The sequence below is a fragment of the Macrotis lagotis genome, chromosome X (genome assembly GCF_037893015.1).
Source record: "Macrotis lagotis isolate mMagLag1 chromosome X, bilby.v1.9.chrom.fasta, whole genome shotgun sequence".
Classification (NCBI taxonomy): Eukaryota; Metazoa; Chordata; class Mammalia; order Peramelemorphia; family Peramelidae; genus Macrotis; species Macrotis lagotis.
Window position 1 is genome coordinate 431,052,451 of NC_133666.1, and position 14,275 is coordinate 431,066,725.

General features: G+C 30.3%; 1 protein-coding gene across 1 annotated transcript in view; it reads right to left on the minus strand.

The window, feature by feature from the left end:
* Positions 1-14,275, minus strand: part of SNTG1 (syntrophin gamma 1) — a 536,013-nt gene that overhangs the window by 101,722 nt on the left and 420,016 nt on the right. The window contains exons 14-15 of the mRNA XM_074202064.1: positions 9,610-9,762; positions 2,266-2,358 (exon numbers count right to left, since the gene is read on the minus strand). Of these exons, the coding sequence (XP_074058165.1) occupies positions 2,266-2,358; positions 9,610-9,762 (246 nt within the window). The remainder of the gene's footprint in view (positions 1-2,265; positions 2,359-9,609; positions 9,763-14,275) is intronic.

Genomic DNA, 14,275 nt, shown 5'->3' on the forward strand with positions numbered 1-14,275 from the left:
AATAAGAATGACTTTGAATGTCAGGGTTGTGATAAGTCTGTTTGCCTCTGACCCAAAGAAACAGCTAAATTAGGAGAGGCAACAGGGTTTAGCAGTGAAGAGTTAATTTTGAAGACACAAGGATTTAGATTCAAATCTGGGCTTCTGACACAGCTGGCAATGTGACATTTGGGAAATCACCGAAACTCAGTGCCCTAGGAAACTCTCAAAAAATATAAAAGGACAAATTATTATTATTATTGATAACAATAATTATAATAGTAATACTGACCATTGGTAGAGGGAGTTTCCTCATGGAATATCAATAATCAGTCAGTTATGGTCCATGATCAGTCAATTATGATCAGTACCTTTGCCTTTATCATCTGAATTTCAACCACCAGATAATGATTTTTCTTTAAACAATAGGAGCCCACTTACATGAAAAGAATAACTATTTATTTACTTATTTATTTATTTTATTAAGGATTTTTTAAATAATAATTTATTTTCAATTGATTAGTGAAGTTTATGGAATAAAACAAACATTTCCATAACATTGTGAAACAAAAAATGATAATGGTACATCCGCTTTGTACCACAAATCCACCATGTGTACAACTTGTATCCTAGAGGAATACAGTAGTTTTTATCTGTATCAGAAGGAAATATGAATGAATTCAAGTCACTTAACCTTTCACTGAGTCTTAGTTTCTTTAACTGTAAACTGTAGGATTGGAATAGGTGGTGCTTTACCTCCCTCCCAGTTCTAGATCTATCATTATATGAAGAAATGTCTTAATGGGCATGGCAAATGCTATGATCTCACACAAACCTCAGATAGCCTTTAATGGGACTATTCAACACAGTAGAGTATGATAACAGATGGTAGGAATTATTGCTATTCCTTTAGGTCTTTGGGCTAGGACAGCACATTGTCAAACCGATCTGGACTCAAACCTTATTTCTCACTAAATGTTTTTGCCCCCTAGATAGAAATATAATAATTTGCTTAGTATTTTCAAACTAATCAGATTCACTAACTGCTTCCTGCCTCTTTCTGGGAAACTTGCCAGCATATCCATGGTATGAGTAAGCAGATAGTGATATACATTGTTTGAGACATTTGTATCCTCATTATCTTCATGCTGCACAAGTCAGAAAAGGTGGAAATCAAGACATCAATGGCTTATATCAGCCTTGAAGACAGAGTCATAAAAGCTTTAGCACCCCAAGAATGCACATGAAGATTTTAAATATGCATTCTCAAACTTATTTCTTTGCTATAATGATGTCATTGTTGCCATTAAGAATCATAACACGAAAATCTACCCATGACACCAACACTGTAGATAACAATTCTTTTTTCCTGAGTTTGATTTTGTAGGTGACCTTTTAATTCCTTTTAAATCAAAGATTTGCATAAATATATGTGTATGTGCATTTGTGTGTGTTTGTATGATTTTAGAAATACCAGAAAGCATAGCTCACAAACCATTGATAGCTGAAATTATTTAAGATTAATTTGTTTTAAGACTTTGTCTCCTCTTAAACAATAGTAACAGTAATAGCATATACTATAATGGAGTGATTCTAAAGATATGCAAAAGACACCTCAATATAAAAACCTGACTGGTAATTAAGGATTTAGTTTGAAAAAATTTATCAAATAATAGACTGAAAATAAGTTGTAACAAATATGCAAGATGAAATAATCCAGACACAGATGTCTGTGAAATAGAAAATATTTTTAAGAAGAGAAGACACAATCATTGATTCTGATAGTGGAATAGAGACTACATTTGACTGTTTCCAAGGTTTCTTCCAAATGTAAGATTTCATGAATCTATGAAACACTGATTAGGAAGGTAAAAGTACAGAAAATCATTATCATAAATGAAATTACTTTTACAATGGTAGTTGTTATATATTACAAGAGAAATTGTTTGAAAGAATCTTCCAGGCAAATCACTGATGTATATTTTTCTTAGAGTAAGGGCATAGCTCACTGATATGCCAAAAGAACTAGCATATTTGGTACTTTAGCAGCATAAGAAATTAGTATTTTATCAGTTTTTATTGTAATTTTTCAATAGTAACATTAAAACACTATTTATCCCATTTTAGTCAGGAAACAAACCCCTTGGATTATGCTTTAGTCTAGGGATTTGGCAAAGGATAATTGACTATAAAACTGTGAGAAAATGTTTCAAGTTTATTTAGTTTAAAAATCCCAAGTTGGAATACCTGAACCATGATTATCAGAGCCAGGAGTGAAAATTTTACCTTTGTTGCAGCATCAAAGCAGACAAATCCCATACTAAAGTCAATAGTTAGTCCCATTAGATGACTTTCCAGTACACAGGCATAGGTCTTGCACTAGAAAGATTAAAAAAAAGTTACTTTATATGAGAAAGATCTAAAGAGATTTTTTTGCCTCATTACACCAAGCTGCTGTAATAATTGACAGATATTGGCAGAATCATGCTGAGGATTTTTTTTTTACAAACAACACCTCTGAAAGCTTCATATTATAGCTTCTCTTAAACACTAATGAAAATTTTTCTAAAGACTCTATCATATTAGGGATGAATTTTTGGAAACAAATTTCTTTGATTCACTAAAACATGACCTGAAGCAAAGAAAAATAACAGAATTCATGACTTGACAAAAAGTCTCTAATTTGAGAAATGTTTCACACCAACACAAAGAAATGGACTTTTGTAACTCTCAAACAGGAAACTTTAAATATGTTGCCAAAAATGAGTGCAGTCTAAAGACAAAAATAATGACCATTCCTTTACAAGACCAATTAACTCACATTAATATTTCAAGTGAACAGAGAGGCATTTAAATCAACCAGAAGGGACTATAGCTCATTTTTGTTAAACTATTTTCTCCCGGAAGCTAGGTGGGGAAGTGGATAGAGCACCAGCCCTAAAGGCAGGAGTACTTGAGTACAAATTTGGCCTCAGACACTTTCTAATTACCTAGCTGTGTGGCCTTGGACAAACCACTTAAACCCATTGCCTTGCAAAAAAACCTAAAAAAAACCCCAACTATTTTCTCACAATACCTTCTGAATATGTGAGAAAAGATTTGCAAAATTCAATATTATAGTCAAGAAGTGAGTTGCAATAGTGTAATCAACTTGAAGCTTAGATGATTAAATTTCATAAAAATGAATGTACTCAATTAAATTTGATAGAAGGAAAGATTTTTCCATAGAACGGGTAACTCCTACTATGTTACTCTAAGAAGTATTGCAAGATAGTGCCTATTAGTGTAAAAGTCACACATAATAGAAATGATACTATGCCCATACATGCAATCATCTTACTGAGATGGCTTTCAAACTATTCAAACTACCCATTATTTTCTTTCTTAAATTTGTTCAAATCTAATTCATTAAGGAGTTGAACTATGTATACTGACAAACTGAGTTTAAACACAATTTACCTAACTTCTCTAGTCTATGTATTTTCTTTATTTCTACTCTTTCTCAGTTCACTATTTCATCCTTTAGTATTTCCGGTCTAAAAAGAATCATGCATTTTGAATTAATCAAGAAAGGAGAGAGAATATACACAGAAGGTACCATGCTCTATTTATACAATATGATGTATGACTATCTGTAGACCTTTGCTTTATTTGCATTTAAATATGATCTATAGAGAATGACAGTGATAAATACATATCAATATTGCATTTGGCAAAATATTTAAAAAAGACACCATTGTACTATAGTTTGTGTTTCACATTTACATTTCCTATTATGACTTGATAAGAAATGAACATATTTGATTCTGTAAATATCATTACATGATTAAGCAGTTTCAGTCCTTTCTGACTCTTCATGCCCTCATTTGGGGTTTTGTTAGCAAAGATACTGAAGTAGTTTGCTTTTTCTTTCTGCAAGTCATCTTATAGATGAGAAAACTAAGCATGCAATGTTAAATTACTTCCCAGGGTAAGTGTCTGAAGTAAGATTTGAACTTCAGTCTTCCTGACTCCAGGCACTATGCTCTGTCTACTTAGCCCTTCCCACTGCATTGCATGAACTGAATTCTGTATTACTTAAATGATTCAATGCATAGAGACTTCATTAAAACTTTTGCTACTCATATGATCCTTGCTTCCTAAAAAGAAATATCTTCAGTACTTCATTTATGAATAATTTCTTCATGACTATTCACTCATTAACAAAGGGCATAAAGTGAAAATAAAATTACTCATTCATTAAATAACAGCAATATTAGATGAAGAAGAGCATAGCAATGAAGCAGTTAAGGGATAGGACAGAAACTAAAGCATTCCTAGGTATGGTTGCTCCTTTTAAACTAGATTTGAACCTTCTGTACAACTTACAGCCAGACAGAAGAGGTCTCAGAGTTTAAGTCACTTGCCCAGGACCACACAGCAAGTATATGCCAGATTTAAAGGCTTGTTCTCCTGGCCTAGAGGCTAGTTCTCATTTTATTATGTCACATTGTCCATGCCATGGTGCAGCAGAAATATTTGCTAAATCTGGAGTCTTAGTTACATAAGGTCGAATCCCAGCTCTGCCACTTGCTATCTTTGTAATAATAGGGAAGTCTCTCAGGCTTAGATCTCTCATCTGCAAAATGAGAGATTTAGACTACATGACCTTGTGATGTTTTGACTAAAATTCACTTTTGGAAATGCTAATTTAGAAGCTGGCAGTTAGATGACAGGATATAAACTCCTTGAGAGTAAGGGCCTGTGTTGTTGTTTTTTTTTGCTTGTTGTTTCATTTTCTTTTTTTATCTTAGTTACCCAGAATCTATCACGATATTTGGGTCATCATGTGTACTTAAATACTTGTTCACTGACATATGTCTGAATTTCTATAGAATTATGTGCTTAATTCTGAATTTTTAAAAATTCATGGAATTATGATTTCATTGATTTCTTTGTGAGGAAATATTTCTACCTGTACCTTCTCTGAAGTATACAAAATTTTAGAAAACTGTGAATATTTAAAGTTATTAAAAATAAATTAATCGATAAAGTTAAGTGATACCTGGTCACTTTGTGTCAAACTTTCTGACTTAGCAGTCAACTCTATATATACTATGTTTCTTATAGATGCAGCTGGGTGGCACAATGGATAGAGTAAGCACTGAATCTGGAGTCAAGAATATATCCTCCTGAGTCCAAATCTGAATTTAGATACTAAATGGTTGTGTGACCCTAGGCAAGTCACTTAATACATTTGCCTCAGTTTCTCATTTGTAAAATAAATTGCAGAAGAAAATGACATACCATTTCAATATCTTTGCTAAGAAAACCTTGAAAGGGGTCACAAAGAGCTGGACACAATAGCAACATAATTATAGTTACTTCTCAAGAATACAATGTCATTTTTACTATATTTAATTACTCAAATTATAATCAAAAGAATTTGTATAACTGGGTATTTTTTCAAAGTATTAGGGATTATATATGTAAATAATTTCTTCTGTTTGGTAGCCCACCAAATAGAGACACCAAGACAGATAACATGTCAAGTGATTTATAAAATTGTATTAAGTAAATGAGAAATTGATTTTAAAAGAGAAACCATGTTTCTATCATTGCTTGAATCCTATTTTGAGAGAGCTATTACACCTTTTTGGATAATGCTAGTAGATATTTCCCAAATATAATCTTGTCATTAATACTGCTTTTAAAACTATTTATATATTCAGAAATCCTTCCATGTTCAAATACTTATATTAGTCCAATCTATTTTTGCAAGTAGATTAAAAATAATGTTTTGAATCCAGGGGAAATAATTATTTGTCTGCTACATATAGATTTTTATTAATTTATTTTGGGGAAATAAAAACAAAGCCCTCTTTTCAATAAAGACAGTTACCAAGTTCCTAAAACACTCAGTTCAGTCTTTCCTATATTAGGTCTTTTCCAATCCCTCCTGCATCCAATGGTTTCCTTGAAAATCAGTTTTATATATTCTTTTTAAAATACTTATAGTAACAGGTTTTCTTATCTGATAAGATTTAAATTTATTGAGGGAAAAGACTTTCAATTTTGTTTTCCCTTCCCTATTAGTTCCACCATTTCTAAAGTTGTTTCCCATTTACTTTATATTTATCCTATATGTTCATACACACACACACACACACACACACACATGCACACACACATGCACACACACAGACAAACATTTTCTTACTATTAGAAAACAATGATCAAATTGATGTCAGGGATCATATTTTTTAAACTGAATCCCTCATGTTTATAAGTCCATAGTTTGTGTTTAATAAACAACTTGGCTGATTTATACCATCAGCATCTGGCCAAATATTTGAAATTCAATAGATACTTAAAACATGATTATTGACTAATACATAACAGGTGGTAGTATGGGATCTTGTTAAGTTATGTTATAACAGATCATCCTTAAAAATCATTTTTATGAGTAGGTTGATTTCAGAAAAGGATAGCAAAAGTGATGAAACAAATAAAATGATATAAAAATAGATGAGAATTATTATTGAGATGATAATCCCCTCTATATTGTGATCTAAGTAAAATCCAATGTAAACATCAGTTCAACAAGCTAAGATATTCATTCATATTCTTTACTACTTTACTTTCAATAGATCTTGGGTTTTTTTCAAAATCTTTTATTTCTATATAGATCTAGTAGTACTGTCTTTTTGAATATGTATATGAAAAACTAAAAAGGATAATTGTCAGTTGATAAGCATATTCAAATTCTTGTGACTTTGGATATCTCTTTATTCAAACATGTAATAATTAACTTTAATTATAGATTTCTCATTTATAAAAAACATGAAGTATGATAAACTCTAAGTTAAAAAAACTATAATTAAATATTTCATTGTTCATTTCCAGTATATTACTTCTCAAATTGGTTTTATGAATAATTCACCACCATAGGTACTTCTGGAAATAGTCCAAAATTTTATGCTGTTGCTCAGATCTCAGGTTTAGAGAATATACATAACAGATTCAAAGAACTGTTTTAAACTATGAAAAAATAATGTAAAGTTATTCTATCCCATCTGTAAAGTTTGGAAGAATTAGAGACCCTCTAAATACTAACTTCCATTGGGGAGGCAAACAGTCAACATTGAACCTATAGCCTTTACATTACCTTCTAAATGAAGGTAGCAAAAAAGGTAATTAAATAAATATAAAGGAGAAATAAATACATTAATCTATTAGCTTCTGTTAAATTAAATATTACAAATGTTTTAAAAATAGTCTTGATATTTCACCCTACAGTCTCATAATATAGTATTATTTTAAAATATAGACTTTTCTCTACATCAATAATTCAGAATCAATTTTAAAAATTGTATTTGTATAGCAAGAAAGCCATTTTAAAGTATGTTTATAGACTTTATTAAGTTCTGAACAGTGCATAACAAAATTATGGCACTGCAACATTCTTTAGTACATTTTTTCACAGGTGCATGAAGAAATCAGTTGTTTATATAAATAGTCTGAGAAGCAACTAAAGAATAAATCTTATGCCACCTCTCCCAAACTTATTATATCACAACTATCATGCAAGATTTACACAAAAGGATGAGTTAGAGGCTACTGAAATAAGTTCTACACTTAATATTAATGGAAATAGTAATGACATCTGTTCTAAGGTTTTATGACTCAAATAAAGACAGGCTAAAGATGAGGAAAAATTACTTCTGAGTGGTGAAAAGAAAAAAATCTTCTTTTCATGATATCAGAATTCCAGGGCAGTTAAATATTCTAGAACATTCAGTCCTGGTGACTTCTTTTAGAATGTTTGTTTAAATGAAAGCAATGCTTTTGAATGAGTTTTTGAGAAAGATATTTGGAAACAAATCTTATATCAAATGCTCACTTATTATAGTACTTGTAATATGGTAATGCTTCATGTATATATGTATCTATCTATTCATCTATATGCCTATGTATCTGTCTATGCATGTCATCTATCACTCATCTATCTATCTTGACCTATTTATTCCTGACTACCCTAAAGAGACAAAAAAACAAAGATGAAATATATATCCAAATATATTTAGAAAAGTTTTTTTCCCTTGAAAATGTAAACATACTGTAAATTAAATCAGTCTCCATTTATTGGGGAATGGTTAAATCAGTTATGGTACACTGATGTCATGGAGAATTTTTAGATTTAATTAATAATGAGCATGAAAAATTCATGAACTAGAAAAATATATCCGGTCATAAAGAAAAAAGTTCAATGAAAATTTAAAATAAATATTAAACATTTTTACTATCACATGTTACAGTCATATAATTAGTACACAGAAATATGGGGAAATTTAAATATATAAATGTGTGATTAACACAAAGACATAATTTAGTTTTTAAACACCAGTTACATGATCCTTTACAGATTTTATTACAGAATATGTAACTTGTTACTTGTGGTTGTACTTTCATAGGACACAGCTGAATAGGAAATAGAAATGTGTAGTGTTGTTACCCTTATTAAAACTGCATCTTTTCAAAACATCTTTCATCCCTAAATATATACAGAAATAAATCTAAAAAATATATATTTGGAAGTAAATATTGAAAAATAGAATTTAACAGAAGCTAATAATAATTATTAAGATTTCTTTATGTCATTGCCAATTGTCATACAATTTTAGTTGTCCAGAAAAAAATTATTAGATCATATGATAATACTTAGAAAGACAGCATGGTATAGTGGATAGGCCAGTGACTTCAAAGTCAGAAACACTGTACTGCAATTTGCTTCTAATGTATATTGCTGTGTGTCCTTGTATTCCCAAGGCTTCTTTCTAATAATATAAATTTCAACATCGTTACTGATCTGAATTTATATGGCTACATATATGTATATATATGCATATGCATATTCAGGAGTTACAACACAATGAAATCAATGATCAGGTTCAAAGTAAATATTAGTAAAATTATCACTCTTTTTATAGGTTAAATTCTAAAGTTCAACCTTTCCAGTCCCAATAGACTAATCAAGGCTAGTTAAGAATAAAGCAGTCAGTCTCTTAGTAGTCATGCATTTAATCTATATGATCTCACTTTGGAAATGTTGGCTCAATATTTTGTGGTTATTTTCAAATTGCTCATTTATTCATGTTTTGTCTTCTTGCCTAGGTTTTTACCATTTTTTCATGGAAAAGACATTGTCTTAGAGGGTTTTAAGTGTATAAACTAATGACATCTAGTACAGTGTATTGTATTTAGCACATGTTCAATAAATTCTATTTAACTAACTTAATAGAAATATATAAACACACTGCCTCCAATGTACTCTCAAAAATCTCCATCAATTTGTGAATCTTCTGGTATTTTTTTCCCCCAAATGATCAAGTGATAAAAAGATAATGATTGAATTATAAAATTGTTCCTTGATACTCAATTTATATTCAATTCATTATGTCATCTGTAATTTTTTAATAATAATTTTAATAATTTAATAATCAAATATTGTTTCTTATGGGTTCAAATATATAGGATATAATATGCAGGAAAGCACAATTTTGCTACAGGAAAATTTAAATTCTCCAATTAACTTTATTTTTTAATGCTGAAAATAGTATTTCATAAAATAGACACTCAATTGGGTCTCACCTGTATCCTTTCAACTTCTAAAAAAGTTGCTGTTTGGAAGGCTTTCTCCCATTGGGCTAGGTCACATTCTAACTCCACTGAAAAGTAGAGATCCTCTCCAGTTTCTGATTGGACGCCAAAGCAATGTTTCCGACGGTCCAGTAGATCACTGTCCTGATGAAAACCTGAAGTTATATAATCTGGCATACATCAATTCATATTGCTTACATGACCATGCATTAAATATAGGTCTAGTAATTGACTAAAAGGAGGCAATCTAAAGAGAGAAATATTTAATGATATCATAAAGGTTTTTGTTTAAATAGGTATGGCAATCAAATATGATATTCACTGCCTAAAATATATTAACCATGTAGCCTTGATAATAGGTAAAATTGGAATGGAATTTGTATCCTAACTCATAGAATTATTGGAAGTATCAAATGAGATTTGTATTTTTTTTAAAAAATGAGATTTGTATGACAAAAAGTTTTAATTTTTTTTCACACCTTTCATTAAATCACTTTATCTATTAGTGTTCTAGACAATAGTATTTATTATATGGGAAGTGTGCCCACTAAGATGTTTTCTATACCAAAGAAATTACTAGATCTAGTATTTATCCCTATAAAATTTGATTACACACAAGGCATTATATTTAAGAAGCAATGGGGAAATCATTAAGCCATGAAAATCTGGGTTCAGTTTTCATTTCTGATGTAGGTCAGGTTCATAAATGAAACCCTAAACAACTCACTAGAGTGATAATTTAAATTATTTTTTAAATTTATTTAAGGCAATGGGGTTAAGTGACTTGCCCAAGGTCACACAGCTAGGTAATTATTTAGTGTCTGAGATACTATTTGAACTGAGGTCCTTCCTGACTGCAGGGCCTGTGCTCTATCCACTGCACCACCTAGCTGTCCCTAAAATGATAATTTATTCAACAGATACTAGGGAGCAAGAAGGAGCTCCTTTCCTTATTACCCATGAAATTACTGGTCTGGTAAAAAAAATCAAATAAAATATTATCACTTTTTTACTTATTAAAATGGTTATAAATATAACCTGTCAAACAAATTTTCAATTAACTTCACTATAAGAAAGTAATTCTTCTGCATCAGAAAAGAAAATCAACAACATAGCTATAAAATATTTTTACTAGTGCTATTCAACTATTTCTACAATAGCATTTAAGATCTTTAATAGTAAATCTTACACTTAGGTACTCCATATAACTTTTTTGAAATGATTGCATTTATATGTAGGCACTCAAAACACAATAAAAATATTTTCATTTTATTGTAAACTTTCAATGAAGGATTGAGTTATTATTTGCATCACTAGCACAGTGATTTGTTAGCACATAGTAGATACTTAATAAATGCTTTTCAATTGATTCCATATTTCAACACTATCGAAATAGAAATCTTGTACAAAGAATATGAATGCCTTCTTGTAAATAATCATATTCTAATGTATATTATAGCTTTTGTATACATAGTTTATTTTTTTTCTCATCCACTGAAATGCATACTACTTGATAGTAGGCATTGTGACATTTTTCATCTTTGCTTTTTCAGGCATAATATTGAGCAGAGGATATTGGGCACAAATGCTTATTGAGTTTAATTTTCTTTCAAAAAGTTCTCAAGGTTAAATTTCATATAACTTAGAATGTAGATAACCAAGATTTAATCAAAGATCTAAAAAGTTCCTCATTCTATAATTATTGTCAAAATAGAAAGATAAGAGTTCTCTGAGATTCCAGCTAAGTGGATTTATAATTGGTTAAAAAAGTAGACATGAAAACTAATCATTAATGTTTCTACATAGGGGACAGCTAGGTGGCAAAGTAGATAGTGCACCAGTCCTGGAATCAGGAAGACCTAACTTCAAATGCAGCCTCAGACACTTCATAATTGCTTAGCTGTATGACCTTGGGCAAGTCCCTTAAACCCATTGCCTTAAATAAATTTTTTTAAATGATTAATGTTTCTATGTCAACTTACAGTAAGATAAATCTCTTATGGGTTTTCCTCCAATGGCTTTCCTTATACCTGATTGGTGAGATTGTTGGTTACCTTGGCATTACCGATTCTAATTTCATTTAGGCCACCATTTTGTGATGAAATGTGTTTAATCAATTGGCTTTTTAAATAATTTGTTTCTCAATATTATGATAAGTGTATGTGTATGCAATAGGATATTAATAGCACACATATTTTTATTAACTGACATATGAAGGCTTCTCAAATGGGACAGACTAACCATAGGAAAATTTGGTAAGTAAACTTATCACTAGCTTGACTTCAGGTATCAATTATTTGATAAAATTAATTAAACTGATCACTGCTACTAATCAGAACTTGGGTATAATAAAAGTTAAAGTCCCCTTTCTTAGCTTAAAGCAATTACAAATTCAGCAGAGTCCTTCACTTTCCATTTTCTCCTGAACTAGATTTGACTCTTATCTTCCCTTGTATTTCATTGAACTTGTATTTAAAGTAGCATAATAGACAATTAACTTTCCAGGCAGTCACTATAGAGGGAAACATGTAGCCTCTGTCTAGGAATAGAGGAAACTTTGTCATTGAGAACTAATATAAGATATATATTTAATGGGAAGTCCAAGAAAATCTGGTATTTTCTAATACATAATATAAATTTAGGTTTATACACCTTTGATTAATAATGTTTAATTGCAATGGTTAGTATTAGTCCAATTAGGTCTAGAGTCACAGTAGTTATACATAAATAGTAGTAAATTTTGTGTGCGCACCATATCTTACACATGGGTTAATTGATGTTCTCATGAATGAATTGAAAGTTGGACTTTGAACCTTCAGACCAGTTTACATGAGAACTGGAAGAAATTAATAGGATTCTTTATCTCTTAGAAGAGAAGGCTTGAAACAGGAATAGACATGATAATCATCCTTCAATATTTGAAAATTGTGAGTTGTTCTTTGCTCCAGAGGACAGAATTAGAAGCAATGAGTAGATTTCACAAAAAGGTAAATGTAAGCTTGATAGAAAGAAAATTAACCCAAGAGTGGAAGGCATTACCTATGAGAGTTCCTCTCAATGGACCTTTTAAAATCATAGCTTCATTGATAGTTTTAGAAGGTATTGTAGTGGATAGTTGCATAAAGGTATGCATTGGATGAGACTGCTTCCAAGTTTTAATGCTTTATAGCTATGAGATTATTTTATTCTGTAAGACGAGACATTTTCAATCATCATACATAAGTCAATGATTCAGACTTCAAGATGCTGCAGTTTTTCTATCGTCTTCCTTCTGCTGTTTATCTTTATTTTGTATTGCATATAGCTCATTTATATATATTGCTGTTTACATATAATATCATCCCCATTAGATAATGAACTCCTCATGATCAGAGACTATCATCTACCTTTTTTCATATTTCCAGAACTTATCTAAAGCTTGAATTATTGTAGGCACTTAATAAATATTTATTGAATGACTGGTGAATATTGTTATGAGGGTTGTAAAATAAATATTTTGGAAGGATGTTACCTAAGGGATAAAAATTTTAATATTTTTCAAAAATGTGGAATAAACAATTGGATTTTAAAATGTAATGAAAATGAAATCTGTCAAATAAATGATCTCTCACATTATTAAAATAAAATGTACTCAAAATTGTAATAGGTCTGACACTGAAAACACACTATCAGTTCTTTAAATCCTAATTTGAAGGCCTGGTATCTTTCTCAGTATTGATGAAGATCTGCATGCTTCCTTTGACAATTATCCTGTAGTCATTCTCCCTATCCTTGATATTTTATGAATACTTCAGATATTCAAATAAGTTAAAAAGACTCTTTAAATGATGATACTGACATACAACTAGAAGTGTATTAATAGAAGAAACTTTAGGGTTTCATGTATGCATAACACATATTTTATAGTTACTTCTAGTCTTTGCCAGGTTCATTTTTGATTTTGAGGCCTTTATTCTTCATCATACCTCAATACTAAAATTAATGTATTTTCTAACTAAAAATTTTTATCTTTATTCATTTGTAGTAAAAATTGACTATGGGATAATTTTTTAAATACTCTTAAATTTTTATTTTATTTTAAATTTTTATTTTATTTTTCTATTTCTCTCTATTGAACCAATGAAAGTCATGATAAATTATATTGAAATGGAATTTCCAGGATTATAGTTGTCCAGCATAGTTGTCCTTTTCTTTGCAATGTTAATCTACAACCCAATGCTTTTGAGTTCATTGTACCTTCCCTTTAGGTCTTTAGTGGGGAGTCAGGTGGCAAAGTTTCATTGAATTATTCTATGAATTTAAGTAATATATCTTGTAAGTATATTTTTCTACTAGATATCAAGTATAATACTTATTAATTTTTCTCTTGGATGAATTATTAGTATAATAATGGTATATTAATGTATTTATTTCTAACCATATTCTTCAGAAAGGGAAATGGGATTTTTTTAACTGTTTGAGAACTTTCTCTAACAATACATATCCCAAACTATCTATGACATATGAAAAAAAATCTTAAGAGATTTCCTCCACTATATAAAAGTTAATGCCTTGCCTAGGATCAGAAATCTAGTAATAGTGGCAAGATTTGAATCCAGGCCTCCAATATACTCCATCTTAGGCTCTCTATTTTCTTAATGTCCTCCCTAATAGTCAA